At 41.5% G+C, this 23930-nt stretch overlaps 1 protein-coding gene across 1 annotated transcript in view; it reads left to right on the top strand.

Annotated features, from left to right (window-relative positions):
• The window catches only part of VWF (von Willebrand factor), a gene marked incomplete at its 5' end in the record, with an annotated part of 156788 nt that overhangs the window by 86058 nt on the left and 46800 nt on the right, over positions 1–23930 (top strand). Inside the window, 12 exon segments of the mRNA XM_079142379.1 lie at positions 73–213; positions 415–528; positions 2065–2221; positions 2825–2983; positions 3872–4007; positions 6335–7713; positions 8458–8574; positions 8661–8801; positions 9057–9200; positions 11497–11661; positions 12581–12624; positions 12940–13117. Of these exon segments, the coding sequence (XP_078998505.1) occupies positions 73–213; positions 415–528; positions 2065–2221; positions 2825–2983; positions 3872–4007; positions 6335–7713; positions 8458–8574; positions 8661–8801; positions 9057–9200; positions 11497–11661; positions 12581–12624; positions 12940–13117 (2875 nt within the window).

Here is a 23930-nt window from a genome sequence, read left to right as displayed (position 1 = left end):
CCTTCTCCTTCCCCTGACTTAGATTATGTCCCTGAGGTCTACAGTGCTCATATTCTCAATTTGTCAATCAAGGAGCAAGTCTGTGGCCTGTGTGGGAATTTTGATGGCATCCAGAACAACGACTTCACCAGTAGTAACCTCCAAGTGGAGGAAGACCCGGTGGCCTTTGGGAACTCCTGGAAAGTGAGCTCACAGTGTGCTGACACCAGAAAAGTATGTCTGGGACTCTCTGTGTGTAGATCCTAAGAGGCCTGCTGCCTGAATTGTCCCTCGCTCCCTGAGTCTCATGGGGGTTGGAGGATGGGCAATGGGTGGCAGGGATGGGGAGCAGGTCTCTTGCCTCCTTCTGGGTTGAGTTGAGCCAGTTTGACTGCCTGACTGTGGGTCTTTCTGTATGCTCCTCTCTGTTCCCAGGTGCCACTGGATGTGTCCCCTGCCACCTGCCATAACAACATCATGAAGCAGACGATGGTGGATTCCTCCTGCAGAATCCTTACCAGTGACATTTTCCAGGACTGCCACAAGCTGGTAAGGGCTTTGAGGGTGGAGGGAGGCAGAGTTGTTGATAGCCCAGTGACTTGGGCATCTAGAGCATGGATTTCTAATGGACACTAAGTAGCCTAGAGTCCTGAAAGGATCTGCACAAAGCTACCATTGCAGGGCTCAGGGTGTGGCTCAGTGGCAGAGCTCATGGCACCAGGTCCTGGGTTCGATCACCAACATCACTAAAAAAAAAAAAGACACTGTTGCAGTTGTTTCTTGGCTTCAGACTGGAAGCAAAGGGAAAGTTGATGGTTTCTGAGGAAAGTGATGTTTGGGACAACACTTTCCTTCCACATAAGAAGAAACTCTTGGCATGTGCCAATGCTTCTCTTTTGGCCTAGTCTTAGGGTTTGTTTCCTTGTCATTATTTTATCTTCAACACCAGAACCAAGGATTTCATTTTCTTTTTACTGTTCTGTGTCTCCAGGCCTCAGAGTCCTCCAAGGATCCCCCTGACAACAAACAAACAAATAAACAAACAACCCATTTAGTACCCAGTTCTCCTCTCACAGAAACTCTTTCTGGCCTTCATTCCAGTCCTAATTTTGACCTCTTTTGTGTCTTTATCTCAGATGACAATGAGGAATTCCCCAAAGTCGAATGCACTTCTCTTTCTCTGTATGTGCAAGTGCACATGTGCATATGGGTATGTGTGTAATGCCTGTACATATGTATACACAGGGCCACATACTCACGCCTGGTGCTGTGTGGCCCCCCAACATGGCAGTGGCTATTTGAATACCTGTACCTCAGTTCTCTTTCTATCTATCCAAAGACTCTCAGTCAAGAAGATCCAAAGGATACTTAGGATTTCCTGTTTTGGTGGAGACACTAGGCATTTGCGTTGGAAGAGTGTAGGCAGGGAGAGGAGCTAGGGAAATCAGGACTGTTAAAATGTCTTGGAAACAATGGTCAGCTTAATGGGAGAATTCATTTCTATCATGACTATCCTGAAAAAGCCCATCTTGTGTAATGGCACGTTCTGGGGACAGGAAAGGTGGGAAGTGGTTAGTGTGATTGAAAATGGGTGGTGGGTGGGCCTCTCCTCCCTATGTGGGTACTTGGGGTCAGTTGGGTCATACTGTCCAGCATACTTGCCCTAGAGCTCTTCAGTGAAGCAACTTGAGTGGGTCTGGATGCTTTTCCTCATTCTCTTTGATGCACTGAGGCAAGGAAAGGCTGATGCTCCTGTGTGTGCTTTATGTAAAAATAACTAAACACTCATGGATCATGGGGATGGATAAGTGTCCAGAGGCAGGTAGAATATGGACAGAATGTTCTTTTGAAACATTCTTAGGCACCTGGTATTGTGTAAAAGATTTTATTTAACATTTCAAGATTAGAAACTAGGAATCTTGCCTTTTTGCTGGTTCCCTGTTTGAGACCATTGGCCTCCATTTCTGTTTCTACCCTGGAGAACCCTTATCCTAGTACTTATCACCAAAAGATTCTCACCCAGACCAAGAGCTGTAGTCCTAGTTCCTGGTGCTAGGCCCAGGCCACCTGAGACTTCTTTTGCAGGTGGACCCTGAGCCATACCTGGACATCTGCATTTATGACACCTGCTCCTGTGAGTCCATTGGGGACTGTGCCTGTTTCTGTGACACCATCGCTGCCTATGCCCACGTGTGTGCCCAGCATGGCAAGGTGGTGGCCTGGAGGACAGCTACATTGTGCCGTGAGTCCTGATGACCCTTGTGATCTTGGATACCCTCCCTTCACCCCATGAGTATCTAGACCTGAAGGCCTTGTGGGGAGCAAGAGAGGGAGAGCTGTAGTGTGCAAGGAGATGGCCGAGGGCTAAGGAGAGCTAAGTCAGCCATGAGAGTAGGGCATTGACGCTGTGAGAGAGGACAGTGGTGGATTCAGGATGTTGATGCATAGAGACTTTTCTTTTGGAAAAATCAAGGAAGAAGCAGAGGCAACACTGGTGAAGAGAAGAAAGTCAATATATGTCTTTACTTAGATATGATCATATTTGGCACTATGAGTAAAGAGCTCACTTATTTATGTGGAGTCTTCCCTTCTTGGACATATACAGCTAAATGTTTTTCTGTAGGAAACCAAGTCAGACCCCTAGGTTCTTGGTTTAGGTCCTTAAAATTTTCCAGAAATCTCCACTAGTAGCAACTCTGGTTGTCCTTGTTCCCAGATTTGATCACTGCCTCCCCTGCCTCCCCCTTCCAGTCATGGCCTCATGGGTTTATCTCCCTGGGTCTGCAGTCCTGGCTTCTGGTGTTGCAGGGTGCTTTCAAGGTCATGGCCTCTTCTTTCTACACAGCCCAGAGCTGCGAGGAGAAGAATCTCCGGGAGAATGGATATGAGTGTGAGTGGCGCTATAACAGCTGTGCGCCTGCCTGTCCCATCACCTGCCAGCACCCTGAGCCTCTGACCTGCCCTGTGCAGTGTGTGGAGGGCTGCCATGCACACTGCCCTCCAGGTGAGGCTCTCCCCAGGTGGACCAGGCAGGAGGGATGGGATTGGTTGTCAGGATAGGAGCCTCCTGCTTCATTTCAGCCTCTGCCAGTGGTGCCTTATCCCCAACCCCACAACCCTACAACAGGTTCTGTGTCTGTGGGCCCCTTCATCAAAGCCAGGCAAGCTCTGGCGTTTGCTAAGTTGAGCTCCTATCAGGGCTGGGAATGTGGCTCAGTAGTAGAGTGCTTGTTTATCATGCCCAAGGACTTGAATTCCATCCCCAGCACCACAAAGAACAGTCACCTGGTCCTTTCAAATGCTTTTTAACCCTTTGGTGTTTGAGGTTGAACATGGATGGCCTGTGTGCAAGGAAGGGTTCACCCTGCTCCTTGCTGGCAATTCTCTGCCCCTGAGCTACACTGTGAGTCCTTTCTGCAAAGTGCTTTGGTGTGCCAATTTAGGAGTTTATCATGCAGAATAGCACTTTCCAATAGAACTTACGGCAAGTGGTGGGAATGCCTTATTGAACACAGTGGTGGCTAGTGTGTCTGAGGAGCTGACTTTTTCATTTTATTGAATTTTGGTTAATTTAAATTTAAATAACCACAGATGGTTAATAGCTAACATATTGGACAGCACAGTCCTAAAGTTATTGAATACATTCTTCAGAAGAGTGAGAAGGTCCTTGGAGATATGATTTCAGGCTTGGAGGAGGTGAGGCAGGGGGAAAGAAGCCTCCTCCCAACTTTGCAGAGGAATGAATGAAGGCACAAAGGAGGAAGGATGCTCCCTGTGGGGTATGGTAGCCTCTGGAGAGGCAGGCAGAATGGCTTCTGGCCTCTTAGTGAAAGGTGAGCCTTCCTGTGTGAAAGGTGAGTGTTCAGCTCCTAATGAGAGGTATGCTGTACAGGAAAAATCCTGGATGAACTTCTGCAGACCTGCATCGACCCCCAGGACTGCCCTGTGTGTGAGGTGGCTGGCCGGCGCTTAGCCCCTGGAAGGAAAGTCACCTTGAACCCTGATGACCCTGCTCACTGCCAGACTTGGTAAAATGGATTCCCTGGTTGTCTGAAGTGGCCAGTCCTTTTTTTTTTTTGTGGCGGGGGTGGGGGGAGTACTGGAATTGAACCCAGGGATGCTTTACCACTGAGCCACATCCTCAGCCCTTTTTATGTTTTATTTTGAGACAGGGTCTCACTAAGTTGCTTAGGGCCTTGCTAAGTTGCTGATGAAGTGGTCAGTCTGACTGTCTTCTCTGGGGCTTGCTCAGAGGCTAGGCTTTGGATAAAACTTCCTAGCTATGTAAATTGAGACATTGAATTTATTTAGTTAGTTTGCTAACTCATTAATAGTTTAGTTTATTGTTAAGTTTGTATCTGGAGTTTGCATCTCTTTTTTTAAAAGAGCAGTCTAGACTGCTTCATCCCCAAAAATATTTCTGAAGAAGTTTTTACTTCTTAAGAGGTTTTGCCTTTTCTTTTGTGAAAGACAGGGTATGGTTTCTTTCTCTGTATCTTTTTCTTTTTTTCTCTCTTTTCTTATCATGTAATACTTGTATATTTTTGTGGGGTACATTGTAATATTTCAACACATGTATACTGTGTGTACAGAAAAAATCAGAGTAATTCACATTTTCGTTTCCTTGTGGCTCTTACTGTCCCTACAGTAAGAGAGACAGTACAAAGACAAGTATCTATGAGTCTAGTCTGAGGACAAGCATCTATGAAAATCAAATTTTTTAAAGGGGGTGGGGAGGCAGGGAAGGAAAGCAAGATGAGCCCCTGACCTCTTGGTAATAACACAGACATCTTGGGGCTGCTGTTAAAGTCACAGGTCAGGACTTTCATAATTGGGAGAGAAGACATTCATTGCTGTCACCCTGGGCTCTCACCGGAACTACCTCTGGAAAACTGGCCTTTGGGGAGGTGAGAAGGATTCCTTGGGGCGAGTGCTGAGCTTTTTGAAGTCCTGCCCATAAGTAGGGAACATTTATTAAAATGCTGATATATTCAACACCACTCCCTGACACCAGTCAAACCTAATGGGAACTTAAACTTGAGAAACTCAACTCACTAGGGAGGGGGCTGTGGTCACAGCTGCCGGAGTCAGATCCTACCGCCACCATCTGTGCAAACAAGAGCGAACACTGCCTGGGGTGGGTTTCCAGCAAACACAGGAAACTAGAAAGTATGTCACTCACGCACCGTTAACCAAGGATTGAAGCAATAAATTGTGTGGCTCATGAGGAAGTACGAGCTAACTTCCCTGTCAGACCCTGCCTCCCTATGCTGAACCTGAAACTCTAAGTCCAATGGTGACTTGGAGCTCAGGGCTGAAAGGGCAGAAGAGCTTAGAAACCTCTCTCTGCCTCCTCTGCTGGCAGCTCACGGGAGGGGAAGCTACTGTGGTACATGCCATACATGTCTACATGCTGAGCCATCAAACTGTGAACAGTGTGAATGGCAGGACAAGCCCAGGGAACACTTCCCAGGGCTCAGGGTACTGCTGCCTTCTCAGCTTTACTGGGAGTGCTGAAGGCAAGTTGATGAGGGCACAGAAAGGAGAAGGCCTCACCTATATGGCTCCCGAACAGGGCAACTTGATTTCAGTGACTGGCATACCTGGTCACTTTCTGGGACACTGGCAAAAGAGTGAAGTGATCAGAAGAACCTGATATTTGCTGGTATTGTAGGACTTTGTGGGTGGGGCAATGGCTCTGACACAGACTTGTGGGATATCTTGGGGCTGGGCACAGGGTATAGCCAGTCAGCACCCGGCAGATAATCAGAGCTTGCCATATGCTCATGGGAGGAATGAATGGAGTTGCTGCTGATTTTCCTAGGTCTAACACTCAGGAGATCCCCCATCTACTCCTCTACTAGATAAAACTGGGACTTAGAATTTTTATTCATCTTTCCAAAATGTTTTTACACCAGATTTTCTTTTCTTCCTTAAGATCCAACACAGTAAACATGGTTCAAAATCCATGCAGCTTAAATTGTGTTATAATAAGTACTGTAAGCAATTTATCTTCCATAGAACATTCATAAGTCCTGGTCAGTGTCAGTGTTTCAGAGTAATATTTGTCCTTGGAGATACTTGTAAGAAAGTTTAGATTATAATTAAATGTTAAGGTGGTTAGAGATGTAAGTCGAAAAGAAGTCAACACTGAATATCGGTGGATGGCCGAGAACAACAGATTCTTTTTCTGGTATCTTGGAACAGAGGTTAACAATGATAGCTCACTTGGGTGGGGAATGTTCTGAGGGAGCAGGCAGGCAGTTCTCTGGGAGTATGTACAGTGTCCTACATTGTAGGGTTGAGAAGGATTCAATGAAGTGAATCATATCTGTTGCTCCCCTGTCTGCCACAGTCACTGTGATGGTGCCAACCTCACCTGTGAAGCCTGCCAGGAACCTGGAGGCCTGGTGCTGCCCCCAACAGATGCCCCGCTGGGGGCTACCACCCCATATGTGGAGGACACCCCAGAGCCACCCCTGCATGACTTCTACTGCAGCAAGCTGCTGGATCTGGTCTTCCTGCTGGATGGTTCCTCCAAGCTGTCCGAGGCTGAGTTTGAAGTGCTGAAGGCTTTTGTGGTGGGCATGATGGAGCGACTACACATCTCCCAGAAGCGGATCCGTGTGGCTGTGGTGGAGTACCACGATGGCTCTCATGCCTACATTGAGCTCAAGGCCCGGAAGCGGCCCTCAGAGCTGCGGCGCATTGCCAGCCAGGTGAAGTACGCAGGCAGCCAGGTGGCCTCCACCAGCGAGGTCCTGAAGTACACCCTGTTCCAAATCTTTGGTAAAATTGACCGCCCCGAAGCCTCCCGCATCGTGCTGCTCCTGACCGCCAGCCAGGAGCCCCCACGGATGGCCCGGAACTTGGTCCGCTATGTCCAGGGACTGAAGAAGAAGAAGGTCACTGTGATCCCGGTGGGCATTGGGCCACATGCCAACCTCAAGCAGATCTACCTCATTGAGAAGCAAGCCCCTGAAAACAAGGCCTTTGTGCTGAGTGGTGTGGACGAGCTGGAGCAGCGAAGGGATGAGATTATCAGCTACCTCTGTGACCTCGCCCCTGAGCCCCCTGCCCCCACACAGCACCCCCACATAGCACAAGTCACTGTGGGCCCGGGGCTCTTGGCGGTTTCATCATCGGGACCCAAGAGGAACTCCATGGTTCTGGATGTGGTGTTTGTCCTGGAGGGCTCAGACAAAGTAGGGGAGGCCAACTTCAACAGGAGCAAGGAGTTCATGGAAGAGGTGATTCAGCGCATGGACGTGGGCCAGGAGAGCATCCACGTCTCTGTGTTGCAGTACTCGTACATGGTGACTGTGGAGCACACCTTCAGTGAGGCACAGTCCAAGGGGGATGTGCTGCAGCAGGTGCGGGAGATCCGCTACCATGGTGGCAACAGGACCAACACGGGACTGGCCCTGCAGTATGTCTCTGAGAATAGCTTCTCTACCAGCCAGGGGGACCGGGAGCAGGCACCTAATCTGGTCTACATGGTCACAGGAAATCCTGCCTCTGATGAGATCAAGAGGTTGCCTGGAGACATCCAGTTGGTACCCATTGGAGTGGGCCCAAATACTGATGTGCAGGAGCTGGAGAGGATCGGCTGGCCCAATGCCCCCATCTTCATCCAGGACTTCGAGATGCTCCCCCGAGAGGCTCCTGACTTGGTGCTGCAGAGGTGCTGCTCTGGAGAGGGGCTGCAGCTGCCCACTCTCGCCCCTGCCCCAGGTATGTTGATGCCTCATGTGTGGGTAGAGGGTTGGGGAACCTTGGTGCTGTGTGCAGCTGTTATCAATATGACCCTTGGGTTCTGATTCCACCTTCCCTGCTCTGTGCACTCCATCAGACTACGCCTTAGAGTGCCCGTGTGTCCTCATCTGGCCAGGACAGAACTACACTGTGATTCTTTTATTTATTTATTTTTTGCACAGTGGGTGGGTATGTGGGGGAAATCTTATCTTATTGGTGCCTGTAAATTCAAAGGTAACATTAGTCTATTGGTAAATTTTAAATAATACCAAGGATTGGAGTGAAAAATGCAAGTCTCACTTTATCACCCAGCCACATCCCCGCCAATCCCACTCTCTGCCTTGAAGGTAACTTCTGTCAATTTTGGCGACTGTCAGCTTCCTTTAGACCACACGGGATGAATGGAATTATTCCAAGTAGCTGATAGTCTTCCAGTCAAGGCCAGGAAGTTAGGTGACAGGTGACATAAGTACTCAGATTAGGGAAACAGATCACATTACTTTGAATCTTACCTCTGTCACTTGCTAGCTGGATAATTTTGGGCAAGTACTTAACCTTTTTGTAAGCCAGTTTCTTTGATATGTTTAGAACTATCCCAGAATACCTAGCCACGTGGTTCTCAGAGCCCTGCATATCCTATTGAATGTGGTGTCTGGCTGCTGTGGGCTTGTGGCCAGTATCCTGGTGGTACCTGTGTGCTCACCTTCTGGGTCCTCTTTGCAGACTGCAGCCAGCCCCTGGATGTAGTCCTTCTCCTGGATGGCTCCTCTGGTTTTCCAGCCTCTTACTTTGATGCAATGAAGAATTTTGCCAAGTCTTTCATTTCCAAGGCCAACATAGGTAAGTGATACATCTGAGGCAGCAGGTGAGAAGAGGTTCTGGCTCTGCTTGATTCAAAATGACTCCCATTTTCTCTTTCCTGTTAGGGCCTCATCTCACTCAGGTGTCTGTGCTTCAGTATGGAAGCATCACCACCATTGATGTGCCCTGGAACGTGGCCCAGGAGAAATCCCATTTACTGAGTCTTGTGGACCTCATGCAGCGGGAAGGAGGCCCCAGTCAAATTGGTAAATGATGCCTCGGGCTAGATGCAAAATCTGTGTTCTGGTCCTGATTTTTGGCATAAGTGACTGAGTGACCTTGGTCTGTCACTTTATGCCCTGTCTGGATGCTCTTCCAGATTCCACTGCACATTCATTTGAGTGTTTAAATTGTTCAGTCTTCTAATCACCTAAGGATCCTCCATGAGACTGGATGTGCACCTGCTTCAGAAACACCCACTCTTGCAGTTGGTACTGACTTGGTCTGTTCTTCTTTCTCAGGAGATGCTTTGGCCTTTGCTGTGCGATATGTCACTTCAGAAGTACACGGTGCCAGGCCTGGAGCCTCGAAGGCAGTGGTTATCCTGGTCATGGACATCTCCACTGATTCAGTGGATGCAGCAGCTGATATGGCCAGATCCAGCCGTGAGTGTCTAGTGTACAATCCTGAGACTCTTCTAAGATGCCAGAGGAGTGAAAGTGGGTGCATATTGCTTTTGGATGTTCTGGCTGATTTTAAATTTGCTTGTTATCCACTTGCATACCAGATATCAGAGAATAGTTCAGTCATTGCATTATTTGGAAACAAAGCAATAGTAAGTGTGCATTTATCCTGGACTTGTCTGCAAGCTGTAATGACAACATTGAATTCTTCACATTCTCCTCCTGTGTCCAGGGATGACTGTACTTCTATACCCTTCCTTTTCAAAGTGGTGTCCTTGGTCTTTCTCCAAAATGCCACACCCAAAGCCAGAGTGACTCATGGTGGGTCCTGGAGAACTGTTAGGGCCTTCGTGTATTCAGAGCCCTTTTCCGATACCAGGTTGATGGGTTGGATGGACAAGGGACAAACATAGTGCCTTGATGGCAGAAGGGCATAGGTGTGACCTGGCTTTGGTACCCCCAGAACCAGTGCTGTGAGTAGCAATAGAAATGAGCCAGGATGGCGGTGTCATGTGCCCAAGGGAGTTCTGAATAAGTGGGGGGTGATGTCAAGTCCTCTCATGGCCACAGGAGAACTATTCATTCTTTGAATGTTGTGTAAGGGTTTTCTTTGACATCTTCCTGATGTTCTTCCTGAGAGAGGTATTCATTCTATTCTCTGTACCATACCTGAAATACTCAAAATGTGCCAGTTGTATTGTATTAGTTTGTTACATAGCTCTTTCTGGAACAGACTGGGAGACCTGTGAAGGGCAAAATCTTGCTTATATTTTTGGATCACCTGTGCATGATTCACAAAATGCTGATAACTTAATATTTGTTGAATGAATGATATGTTTTGCAAATCTATGATTTTAGGGAAAAGGATACTGAAAGATACAGGATGTATATTTGGATGACAAAATGAACTCACAAGAGCTGAAAAGTTGCTAGCAGAAAATCAACTCCAGTCTTAAGCAAATTGCAAATACCTGGAATTTTCTGGAAAACCGAATTGGGAGAATTTTAGGATGGAGATTTTTCTTCATTAGTATCAGTAATCCAGATAGAGACTTTTATCAGGGAAGAAAGCAAATATGGTCTAGAGGAAACAGACATGACCCAGCGCAAGTCACTGCACTATTCAAAGACTCAGTTTCTTATCAAGAGTTGGGCATGAAGTGCTCTGGGCTTAGCACTTGTGAAATTTTCTCTTCTCTTCTTACCCAGCTCTCAGAGGTCTCATTCAGTGTCATGGGTCTAAATACATTCATATACCGCTGACTTTGAAATTCCTGTCCTTGGCCTAGATCTCTTCCCCTCAACTCAGCCTTGATGTTCTAACAGGCAATTCCCTATAAACTGATCTCCTGAAATCACACCCAAATTTCCTCTCAGTATTTTTTTTTTTTCAATCCTTTCAAGTCGTTCAGGTTAAAAACCTCAATATCCTTGATTCCTCTTTTTCTCTCATGCCCCCATGAAATCCAGCAGCAAGCCACAGTCACCTCTTCAAAATACATTGAGGATCACACCACTGCCCACCCCCCTCACTGTCACCCCCAGAATCTCACACCTGGATCACCCAGGTCCCCTGAAATTCATTCTCAGCACAGCAGTTGTGGTGATCCTATGAAATCCTAGTCAGTTCCCATTATTCCTCTGCCCCATAGTCCTGGCTGGCTTTCTGTTTCATTCAGAGAACACAGTAAGTTCTTCCCATGGCCTAAGAAGCTTTGCAAGTGCCACCCAGAGCATGCACTTGGGCACTCAGACCTCTGCTCTGGGTCTCTGTGCTCGCTGGTCTCTCTGCTTGGGTTATTCCCCACTCAGATGCCCTCTTGCCTCCTCCATTCTTATTTCAGGTCTCTCTAAATGCCATCTTTTCACTGAACACTTCTCTAATGACATATGAAACAATAACCCTCATCACTACTCCTGGACATTCCCATCCTCCATCTCCCATTTTTTCCCCAAGCATTTGTACACATCTGGATACTATATATTGACTTTTTGTTTGTTTGTTTTTTGTAGGTATTTGTTGTCTTTCTCTCCCTGACATAAGCTTCATGAGGACAGGGACAGGGACGTTATCTGCTTGGTTCATTGCTGTCTCCCCATTACTTAGGATGGTATCTGACACAGAGTAGGAGCTCAAAATGATTGACTACCTTCCTCACAGGGTTGATGTATGTGACCAGACTGAAAGGTTCCATGCAGACGATGGACAAAGCATTGGGCCTGTCTATTTTGAGCCCACCTGACCACAGACCCTTTCTTGTCCCTTTGCTAACTCTAGGAGTGACAGTGTTCCCCATTGGCATTGGAGATCGCTATGACACAACCCAGCTGACGATCTTGGCAGGCCCAGAGGCCAGCTCCAATGTGATAAGGCTCCAGCGAGTTGAAGACCTCCCCACTGTGGTCACCCTGGATAATTCCTTCCTTCGCAAGCTGTGCTCCGGTGAGTTTTCTCTTTCTTACCTATCTCAAAAAATAAAAACAAAATTAATGACACAATCCCCCCAAGACCCAAAACTACCATCTAGAGACCCAAGGGTGCCCCTGAATAAGAGTGTAAGTTCTGCCTTTGAATGAAGATAGTTATATAGACCAGAACTTTTTAAATTTCTGCTCATAGAAGGAATACACTACAAACCTCTGGTGCCCACCAGAAGTATTCTGTTCATCCGCTTCCTTCCACTGGAACCATCCATCTAAATTTCAGCTGAGAAAGCCATGCTTGTTTGTGCAGAGTGATCTTGGTCAAAAAAATCGGAAGACATAAGCAAGGAATCCAGCATTCCGTAGTTCATAGTCCTATACTTCCTCTCAATATGGATATAAAGGGCTTTAGAAGTACAACAACATAGACTCTAACATCAAAGGACCATAGTTTAAGTTGATTTTAGGTTAGAAATTCAAAAAAAAGAAAAACTCACACACATGTGATTGTTTTTTTTGGGGGGGGGGCTGGTTTTGTGTATTTTTCTAATATAATTAACTGTAAGTCAAAACCTTACAGAGTTATTGCCCTTTCCTGGTAGTACTCTTCAGGTAGATTCCTTTCAAGTTTTTAGGATCTTGTTTTACACTGCCACTGAACCCAGTTTGAAGGGGGCTAATTATTCTATGACAGTGAAAAGTTTGTCGTAGTTTGCTGTTGTTGCTATTATCATATTTACTAATTACCACAAAGCATGTCTGATGAATGACAGATGTTTACATTTTTTAACCTGTGTCCCCTGCTCCAACTATGAAACTAACTCAGATTCTTTTCAGAGTTGAGTTGTCTTTAAGACTAGACCAGGCAGCCCAAGCAGACATCATGAATGGTTTAGAATTTCTGGGTAATATGTGGGAACTATTTGTATCTGTTTCAGGGTTTGTTAGAATTTGCATGGATGAGGATGGAAATGAGAAGAGGGTAAGTCCCTTTCTGCTGATTTTGAAAGATCAGAAATGTATGCTTGGGGCTTTTCTTCCCACCGATTAATTCATTCTTCTTTGGTCTGGGTCCAGTTCTGCTTCTGCTCTCCTGTTATTATTATTATTTTTTCTGTGGTCAGGGGGACCTGCAGACCTTGAGTTCTCTGATCTCACATATAACCTCCTTGACATTAAGGCTGACGTCCAGTCCTAATCTCTGAGTCCTCAGATGTGGTCAGTTGTGTGATAGATGGACTTTGAGTTGCAGTGCCTCAGTTCATTCCTTGCCTGACTCTGTTTTTATCTCATGCAGCCTGGGGATGTTTGGACCTTGCCAGATCAGTGCCACACAGTGACTTGCCTGCCAGATGGCCAGACCTTGTTGAAGAATCATCGGGTCAACTGTGACCGGGGACCCAGGCCTTCATGCCCCAGTGGCCAGTCCCCTGTTCGGGTGGAAGAGACCTGTGGCTGCCGCTGGACCTGCCCCTGTGAGTCCTTTGCTTCCCCAGCATGAATGGTGTCAAGAGAGCCGAGCTTTTAACTTGGTGTGCGGGAAGGTAGAGCAGAAGCTGACAGCCTGGTGTGCCCTTCTGCTCTTCTCATGGGCACTGTGCCTCCTTCACCAGTGTTCCTTCCCTCCCATGATCTCTGGGTGTGTTTTCATCCAGTCTCAGGGGTCACTACTCTCTTTCTCTGTCTTTGGGAGGTGCTTTCTGAGATAATGTAGAACTTAGGAAGAACTGCTTCTCTGCGGTTCGTGCTCAGCTTGCTGTTGGCAAGCCAGCCTTAGGAACCTGAGTTTGGGATGTGTCAGTGGAAGAATAGCAGGGAGAGGCCTCCAGAAAAGACTCCAATCACCCCCATAGCTGTATGGGGTTTGGTGCAGCAGTACATCATCAGGGTGGCCTGGTGTAAGAGGAGGACATATTTAAGTCCTTCTCATGTAAAGCTGTAGGAGTGTTCATCCATGGGGGGTGGTGAGCCCTCTGCCTCATGGCTGTTAAAAATGGCGGCTTATGATGCTCCCTATTCAGCATGTGGAACAGATGTCGTTGTGGGAGGCCATCAAAACTGTATTTTATATCTCACTCCCCCTTCAGAATGTACTTAGTGGGATAAATTTCCCTGCTGGCCTAGATGAAAAACTCGACAAGATGTCATGTTATTTCTGCTCATTCATAAAGAAGTCTGTGGTCACTTTAAGTTGTCAAACAAGGTCTTGGAAATTAGTTGCTCACTACTGTATACTAATCAAAACTCTGAACTTGATCAGAGTTAAAGCATCTCTGCAGGGGCTGGGAGAGGGTGTGGCCATCGTCTCTCACAGCCAGATCACGGAGAGGGGAGGCGGTCAGAAGATTCTGTGCAGCTCTGCTTGCTGCTGTGCACTCTGGCCTGACAGGTGTAGTCAGCAGCCTCTTTCTCATGTTGGCTGTCTTGAGGATTTCTCAAGGACTCCCTCACTGCGTTCCTGTGGGATGCAAGACATCGTCTATATCCCTTTGCTGGATGCCACATCTCCCCACGAAGTGTCTGGTTCTTTTGCACTTGGCCCCTTGTAGGTCCTCTCTCTTTTGAAGTCCTCCTCACCCTTTGGCAGAAGTTATTCTAGACAGGGTCACTTTTAATACAATCTCAGGCCGCCATTTCTTCTGTGGGTCCTTTATCTGTCTTCCACGATTCATGCCCCTCTGTCCCGCCATTGGAACAAAGCAGGCAACTGCTTTGTTTTGCCCCTAAAACAGCAGCAAGTGTTTCTCTTACTGCCTGACCACCTGTGGCCAAGTCACATCTTCTGTCTTTAGATTCCTCAGGCAGGTGTCAGACACAGTGTCCCCCATAATTGCAAGGAACATAAACCCATCTTTTGGAGTGGCCTCTTGAAAGTCCTGCTCAATAGACTTCAGCTTCTCATTTGTCTCTCTTAGGGGACACACAATACAAGAGCTGCTCTGTTCAAATAAATTTCTTCTTAAAGCGCAAACATCAATGCCCCTCTTGACTCTTTGTAACCTTAAAATGAGTAAAGACCTTTAGAAATGATAAAATTAGATTTTGGGAATCCGGAGATGTGATTCAGTTGGTAGAGTGTTTGCTTGGCATTTGTGAGATCTGGCCTGGGTTTGATTCCTAGCACTGTGGAAAAAAAAGTAGATTTTAGATTTTTTAAAACACATTTTTAGGGACTAGGAATGTAGCTCAGTGGCAGAGCACTTGTTCCAGGTTAGATTGCCAGCAATGAAAAAAGTTTTAAATGAAAAATATTTAAAAATATTTTATATATGCAGTATAATCAATTACCAGCATCAATTGTGTTCTTCCTTCAATGGCCCCAGTTTTGATTGGGAGTCCTTCTAATTTGGCTCTTGTGTCCTTTTGACATGTTTTCATCTCTTTTCTACTCAAATAGTAAACTTGTTTCTCATTACCCACAATGTGTATTTTCTTGATTCTAGTATTCACATAGTTTCAGGACTGCTAACCCTTAACCTTTATGAAAAACAAATCTTCTAACTAGAGTGCAATATTTGTGTACAATTCTTTCTGTCTTAGTCTTGGAGTAAAATTTTGTTTTCCAAAGTCATATAGGTCAACTGCCCACCAGGACTCCCTGAATGGGGTTACTTTTTACTGTTAGTTTAATCTTTTTGTGTGTATTCCTTTTTGGGCTCCTTTAATTCCTATTCTTTTAAATTTTATTTATTTGTTTTGATTTGTGTTTTTTTTTGATGATCGGTTCTTTTATATATTTGTTTTATTTAGTTAGTTTTGATGCATTAGCATGGTTTTAAATATCAGAACACTCAAGAAAGGTATATCTGGAGGTGTCATCCCCTCATTTCCTATCCCTTCATTCATTTCCACTCACTCCCTGGGGTAACTGATCTCATTCACTTGTTGATCATCCAGTGATTTTTTTCTGTACAAATAAGTTTTGCCTTTATTTTGTTTCCTCAAAAGTATATCCTGAGCCGGGTGCAGTGGCTCATGCCTATAATCCCAGCAGCTTGGGAGGCTGAGGCAGCAGGATCTTAAATTCAAAGCCAGCCTCTTTGTATATCTTCTTTGGAGAAATATTTGTTCAAAATATTTTTTGCCTGCTTTTTAGTGACGCCCTAAGCAACTCAGCAAGACCCTGTCTTTAAATAAAATAGAAAAAGGGCTGGGGATATGACTCAATGGCTAAGTGACACTTGGTTCAAGTTCCAGTACCAAAAAAAAAAAAAAAAAAAAAAAAAGGTATATCCTGAAAACCAAAGAGAGTTTCTTAGTACTTTGTTGTGTCCCATAGTTTACTCAACTCTTCTGTGAATTCACATGTATATTGTTTCCATTATTTTGCAATTACAAATAATGCCATAATAAGTAACCTTAAATATATGGGTTTTCCTATAGTTGGAGGTGTATTTTAGGGTAGGATTTTTGGGTCAAAAGATAAGTGCATATGCGGTTTTGGCAGATAATTTCAGATTTTCCTCCCAAAGGGAGGACTTGGTTGTGCAAAACTGAAATTTTCATCAGCAATTTATGAGAGTTCATTTTTCCTTGTGGCCTTGCCAGTAGAATGTGTTACTATATATTTTAATTTATTGCCAATTTTTTACTTTTCAGGTAAGAAATGGTGTCTCAGTGTACTTGAAATTTATTTTTCTAATGATAAATGAGGTTAAATATCTGTGTATATGTTTAAGTACCGTTTTTAACCTACTTTTGTAAATTATCTGCTCATGTCCTCAATTTTCCCATTTTTAAAAATCATGGTAAAAATACATAGCACAACATCTCCCCTTTTACTAAAATTTCCAGTGTATGGCACAGTATTGTTAGCCATTTGCATATTATTGAATAGCAGATCTCTAGAACTTTTTCATCTTTAATGACGGTAACTCTATACCCATTGAACAGCAACCACCCAATTTCCCTCCCCAGCCCTGTGACCACCATTCTAATTTTTGCTTCTATGCATTTGACTATTTCAAATACCTCATATCAGTGGATTCACACAGTTTTTGTCCTTCTTTGACTGACTCATTTTACTTTGCATAATGCTCTCAAAATTTATCCATGTTGTAGAAAAGGAAAGGATTTCCTTCTTTTTTAGACTGAACAATACAACATTGTATTTATGTATCATGTTTTTTTTAATGCCTGTGTCCACCGATGCATAGTCAGTTGTTCCTACCTCTTGGCTCTTACGATAATGCTGCAATGATTGTGGGAGTGAAGATACCTGAGATCCTAAATTCAGTGCTTTTGGATAAATAGTGAGAGTACTGGATACTATGGTCATTCTATTTTGAGGAACCTCCTGTTTTTCATAGTGGCTGCACTATTTTGCATTCACACCAACACTGCACAAGGTTCTAGTTTCTTCACATTCTTTTTTTTTTTTTTTCTTTTTTGTACTGTGGATTGAACCCACGGGTGCTCTATAACTGAGCTATATCCCCAGCCTTTTATATTTTTTATTTTGAGACAGGGTCTTGTGCAGGCTGGCCTTGAACTTATGATCCTCCTGCCTCAACCTCCTGAGTTGCTGGGAACACACACATGCACCACTGTGCCTGGTTTCCTTTTTATTTTCATAATGGTCCTAACATGTGTGAGGTGACACCTCATTGTGGTTTTGATTTGCATTTCCTTGCTGATAAGTGATGTTGGATATTTTTTCATATGCCAATTGACTTTATCTATATCTATATCTTCTTTGGAGAAATATTTGTTCAAAATATTTTTTGCCTGCTTTTAAATTCTAAATCAGGCTGTGGTATGTGTGTGTTTGTGTATGTGTGTGTGTGTGTTTTGCTATTGAGTTGTAGGAGCTCATTGTATATTTTGGACATTAACACCTTATCAAATAAATGATTTGCAAATATTTTCTTCCTCTCCACTGGTTGTCTTTCATTCTGTTAATTGTTTCTTTTGCTGTGCAGAAGCCTCTTAGTTGTATGTAGTCCCACTTGTCTAATTTTGTTCTTGGTGTCAGATCCAAGAAATCATCACTGAGACCAATGCTATGACCTATGTTTTCTTTTAGGAGTTTTAATTTCAAGTCTTACGTTTAAGTCTTTAATTTTGAGTGGATTTTTGTATATGATATAAGGGTCCAATTTCATTCTTGGCATGTGGATAGGTCAGTGCTAGTATATATAAATACAACTATATATTGATTTTGTATCCTGCAAATTTACTGAATTTGTTCATAAGCTCCATCAGGTTTTTTTTTTTTTCTTCTTTTAAATGCATGTGTGTATGTGTGTGTAATCTTCAGGGTTTCCTACATATAGGTTATATCATCTGTGAAGAGATATAATTATACTACTTTTTTCTTGATTTGAATAACTTTTCTCTCTTCTTGCCTCATGACTCTAGCTAGGACTTCCAGTGCTATGTTGAATAGAAATAGTGAGAGTGGACATCTCTGCCTGGTTCCTGATCTTTGAGGAAAAGAAGAAAAGATTTTAGTTTTTCACCATTGAGCATAATGTTAGTTGTGAGCTTCTCATAAATGATGTTTATTTTGTTGAGATAATTTCCTTCTAATTTTAGTTTCTTGAATGTCTTAATCTTGAAATGGTGTTAAATTTTGATAGGACTTTTTTCTTCATGTGATTTTTATCCTTTATTCTGTTAGTATGGTGTATCATATTGATTGGTTTTGTATGTGGGACCATCTTGCTTCCCAGGGATAGATCTCAGTTGGTCATGGTGTATGATCCTTTTCTTGTGGTGTTGAATTCATTTGGCTAGTATTTTATTGAAGATATTTGCACTTATAATCTCAGGAATATTGCCCTGTAGTTTTATTTTTTTTTGTGTGGAGTGTCTTCGTCTGGCTTTGGTATCAGAGAAATTTTGGTCTTATAAAATAGGTTTGGAAATATTCTTTTCTTTTTGTTTTATTTTTTTTGGGGGGGAAAGTTTGAGAATATTGGCATTATTTTTTCTTTAAAGTTTGGTAGAATTCTCCAGTGGAGTCTTCTGGGATTTTCTTTGTCAGAAACTTTTGATTGCTTGTTTAATTTCCTTACTAGTTATAGGTCTGTTCGGATTTTCTGTTTCTTTATCATTCAGTTTTGGTAGGTTGTGTTTCATTTACTCATTTCTTTAGGTAGTCCAATTTGTAGGTGCAATATTGTTCACAGTTATCGCTTACAATCCTTTTTATTTTTATGCTATATATTTTCAGCACCTTTTATTTCTGATTTTGAATTTCTCTTTTTTTCTTAGTCTAGTCAAAGGTTTGTTAGTTTTGTTGATCTTTTAAAAGCTCAATTCTTAGTTTCACTGATTTTTTTCCTATTGCTTTTCTATTCTATTTTTCATTTATTTATCTTCAATTTTTGATTATCTTCTTCTTTCACCTAACTTTGACCTTAGTTTGACCTTAGTTCCTCAAGATTGGCAAGGTAGGTTGGTTGATTGAGATCCTTGTTCTGTTTTACTGTAGGCATTTACTGCTATAAACTTTTTCTTGTTACTGCTTTTTCTGAATCCCACCAGTTTCAATTATGCTGTGTTTTCATTTTCATTTCTCTCAAAACATTTTCTAATTGCTCCTTTGACCCATTTTTTATTTAGGTGTGTTGTTAATTTCCATATATTCGTGAATTTTCTAAAATCCTTCTATTATTGATTTCTGGTTTCATTCTTTCATGATCAGAAAAGATGCTTGGGATGACCTTTGTCTTAAACTTAAGACTTGTTTTATGGACCAGCATGTGGCTTCTTTTGGGGACTGTTCTGTGTGTGTTTGAGAAGAATGTGCATCCTGCTACCATCAGGTGGAATGTTCAGAAGGTGTGCATTTGGTCTACAGTGTTGTTCGAGTCCTCTGTTTTCCTACTGATCTTTTGTCTAGATATCCTATTATTGAACATGAGGTACTGAAATCTACTCATATTATGCTGTGGAATATTACTATCTTCAGTTATGTCAGTGTTTGTTTCATGTTTGGATGCTCTGATATTGGGTATGTATATATTTAATTATTATATTTTCTCAATGAATTCTCAATTTTTTATTGTCCTTTGTTTCTTGTGATCATTTTTCACACATTTGTAATTGATGCATTATAGTTGTACATAATGGTGAGATTTGTTGTTATGTATATATACATGCACTCTTGTGATCAATTTTAACTTAAATTCTATTTGTCTTATGTAAGTATGGATTCCTTTCTCTCTTTTCGTTGTTGTTGGTATGGAAAATTTCCCCTCATCCTTTCACTTTTAGCTTATGTGTGTCCTAAAATATAAAGTGAGTTTCTAGGAACACGTATAGTGGACCTTGCATTAATTAATTAATTAATGGTACTGGCGATTGAACCCAGGGACACTTAACCTCTGAGACACATCACCAGCTCTTTTATTTTTTACGTAGATAGGGTCTTGCTAAGTTGCTTGGGGTGTCCCTAAATTGCTGAGACTGGCTTTGAACTTGAGATCCTCTTGTCTCAGCCTCTGGGGCTGCTGGGATTACAGGCATGTGTTTGTTTTTTGAAATTGTGCTGAGGATTGAACTCAGGGCTTCATGCATGCTAGGCAAACACATTATTGCAGAGCCACATCCCCAGCCTGATTTTATTTTATTAACAAAATCCTTTAGAGGGCTGGGGAGATATCTCAGTTGGTAAAGTACTTGCCTTGAAGCACAAGGCTGTGGGTTCGATTCCCAGCACCACAAAAAAAAAAAAAAAAAAAAAAATCATTTAGTTACTCTATCTTTTGGTTGAAGAGTTTACGTCTACATCTACAATAATTATTGACAGGCAAGGATGAAATATTGCCATTTTGTTAATTTTCCTTTCTGTTCTGTAGCTCTTTTTTTGGACTGTATTTTCCTCTCTTGCTGCGTTCTTTGTATTTCGTTGATTACATTTTGTTCTGTAGTGACATGCTTTGATTCCTTCCTCATTTTCTGTTTTGTATCTTCTATAGGTATTTTCTTTGTGGTTTAGTATGAGGCTTGCATAAAACATCCTGTAGTTATAACAATATATTCTAAGTTGATAACAATGTAACTTCATTTGCATATAAAATTCTACTCTTTTACTTCTTCCAACTTATGTTACTGATGTCACAGATGACATATTTTACTTATTATATATTAACAAATTTTATAGTTGTAATTAATTTTTATACTTTTGTCTTTGAAATTCTCTACCAGTATTCAAAGTAATTTATGCACCATATTTATGGTAGTATAGTATTTATTTATATACTTACCTTCATCAGGAGTCTTCTACTGTCATTTACTTTTATATTGCTGCTTAGTATCCTTTCATGCAAATCTGAAAGACTCAATTTAGCATTTTTCATAAGTTAGGTTTAGTGGTGATAAACAACGTCAGAGTTTATCTGAGAAAAATCTTCATTTCTCTTTCATTTTCAAAGGACAGTTTTTCCAGATACAGTATTCTTCGTTGGCAGATGTTTTCTTTCATCCCTTTAAATGTATCTTCCTACTGTCCTCCAGTCTGCAAGGTTTCTATTGAAAAATCTGCTAACAGTCTTATGGTGACTCCCTTGTATATGATAAGTTGTTGTTCTTGTCCTGCTTTAGAAATTGTCTCTTTATCTCTGACTTTTGGCAATTTGATTATTATGCATATTGGTGTGGACTCCTTTGTATTCTTCCTGTTTACTTTTTATTCTTCCTCTAGACTTCTTGAGGATGGATATCTATTTTCTGTCCCAGATTTGTCCACTATTTCTTCTTTCCATTGGATTTTAATCTTTATATTCTATTTTAAAATATTGGAGCAGTTAGTTCATTATCTGTGATATAAATTCCAAATATTTTCTCTCATTTTTTTTTCCATTTGACTTTGTTTTGATGATTTTTGCCACACAGGCTTCTTTATTTTTATGTAGTTGATCTTTAATCAATTTTTTTCTTTTACTGACTCTGGATTTTTAATCATTCATCGAAAACCTATCTCTACTACAAGTTTAAAGAGGGATTCAACTATATTTTCCTCTATTACACATATAATTTCATCTTTACATTTAGATACCTTTTCTATTCAGAGATGATTATTTTTTATGGTATAAAGTTATAGATCTGATTTTATCTTTAAAAATAACTAATCAGTATCATTTATTGACATCAAAATTTACCCTAATGATGTGAGAAGAACTTTCATTATATATTAACTTTCAAATGTGCATAGGTTTATTTCTGGAATTTTTATTTCATTCCAATTATTATTAGTTATTCATGTATCAGTATTTTAATCTTTATTTTATTTTATTTTTCTTCTGGGTACCAGGGATTAAACCCAGGGGCACTCGACCGCTGACCCACATTCCCCAGTCCTATTTTGTATTTTACTTAGAGATAGGATCTCACTGAGTTGCTTAGGGCCTTGCTAAGTTGCTGAGGCTGGCTTTGAACTCAGGATCTTGCTGCCTCAGCCTCTCAAACTGCTGGGATGATAGGTGTGTACCACTGCTCCTGGCTCAGTATTGTAATCTTAATTGCAGAGACTTTTTGTTTTAATATCTGATGGGAGTAGTACCTCCACATAGTTTTCTTCCACAATGTTTTCCCTGCTATTCATTCATGTTTATGCTTTTTTTTTTTTTTTTCCTTAAACTTCAGGGTGAGCTTGTTTAGCTACATAAAAAGTTAGGTGGTATTTTTTGTTGAGATTTTATTATATTTTTTCAGTAACTTTGGGAGAACTGGCATTATTATTGTTGACTCATTTTATTGAAGGACAAGGATTTCTACTTATTCAAGCTGAACTTTCTGTCTTCTGGGAGCATTTTAAAGTTTCCTTATAGGGGCTTTGCACATTTTTTGCTAAATTTATTCCAAGTATTTAAATTTCCTTGTTGCTACTAAGAATGTTTTACCTCTTCATTATATTTTTAAACTGATTGCTTTTTGAATTTAGGAATGGTATTGATTTCTACACCTATTTTATATCTTATGACCTTCTGTATTATTTTCTTATTGAAATTCTTTCATCTGTCTAATTGCTCTGGCTAGAGTTTCAAAGACTATGTTGAATATAAGTGGTGAGAGAGGGCATCCCTGTCTTGTTCCAGTTTTTAGAGGGAATACTTTCAATTTTTCTCCATTTAGGATGATGTTGGCTGTGGGTTTAACATAGAGAGCCTTTACAATGTTGAGGTATGTTCTGACTATCCTCATTTTTCTAATGTTTTGAACATGAAGGGGTGCAGTATTTTGTCAAATGCTTTTTCCGCTTCTATTGAGATGATCATATGATTCTTATCTTTAAGTCTATTTACATTCTAAATTTTAACACTCTCTTTTGAATTGATTCCAGCTTAACTTCAGTAAAAAAACTTGCTCTTTGGCTCTATCCCCATACTTTTCAAGTCACTGATGTCACAAAATTACATCTTTATATACCAGGTATCCAAAAAAAGTAGACTATTTGTTGTTTTTAAAAATGCATTTGTTTCTTTAATCATTAGAAGACTAAAAGTGAAGTTAAAAACTGAAGTCCAATCAGCTCCAAAATTTCTTTCTGGTTTCTTTTTATATTTTCTATCTGTTGATATTTCTATTTTGTTCATACATCATTTTCTTAAAATTTGTCCACATCCTCTTTTAACTTTTTGATTATCTTTAAGACATTATTTAAAAATCTTTATTTAATAAGTCCACTATCTATTCTTTCTCAGGGAGAATTTCTGTTAATTTACTATAGAAGACAGATTCTGCCATTGCTGTTATTGTCTAGGTAGGGAGACAGACTCTGGTGCTTCCTACTACCATCTTCCCTCTGAGTCCCGTGTGTGTTTGTGTGTGTGTGTGTGTGTGTGTTTTCCTGGTGTTTTTTAAAAGTCTAGTTTAGATATCAGTGTTAAATCTTATTTCATAAAAAGTTTTGAGAAGATTTTTCCCATTTTCATTGTCTGGAACAGTTTATGAAACACTGGGACTATTAGGTCTTTTAAAGTTTAATGATATTTCCATGTAAAACCATTTGGGGTTGATTTTTTTTTCTTATTTTTGTTTTTGTTTGGTGGGGCTAATTTTTTCTAATTTTTGCTAAATTTCTCTAGTTCTTTTTCATGGGTATGGAATTCATCTTTTTCTTTGTATTTAATGGTGTTAATTTTGGAAATCTCTATTTTCCTAGAAATGTATCCAATTCACCTAGAGGCCTTCAAATTTATTGCATAGAGTTTTCAAAGTAGTCATTAATAAATTATATATACTTAAAAATTTCTTTTTCAACTGCATTTTGTCATTTCTTTTTTTTTTCTTCATTTGTTTGTTTTGGTATCAGGGACTGAACTTTGGGGCACTTAACCA

The sequence above is a fragment of the Sciurus vulgaris genome, assembly GCF_902686455.1.
Source record: "Sciurus vulgaris genome assembly, chromosome: 5".
Lineage (NCBI taxonomy): Eukaryota > Metazoa > Chordata > Mammalia > Rodentia > Sciuridae > Sciurus > Sciurus vulgaris.
The sequence above is the reverse complement of the archived record's forward strand: the minus strand, read 5'-3'. Positions and strand labels throughout refer to the sequence as shown.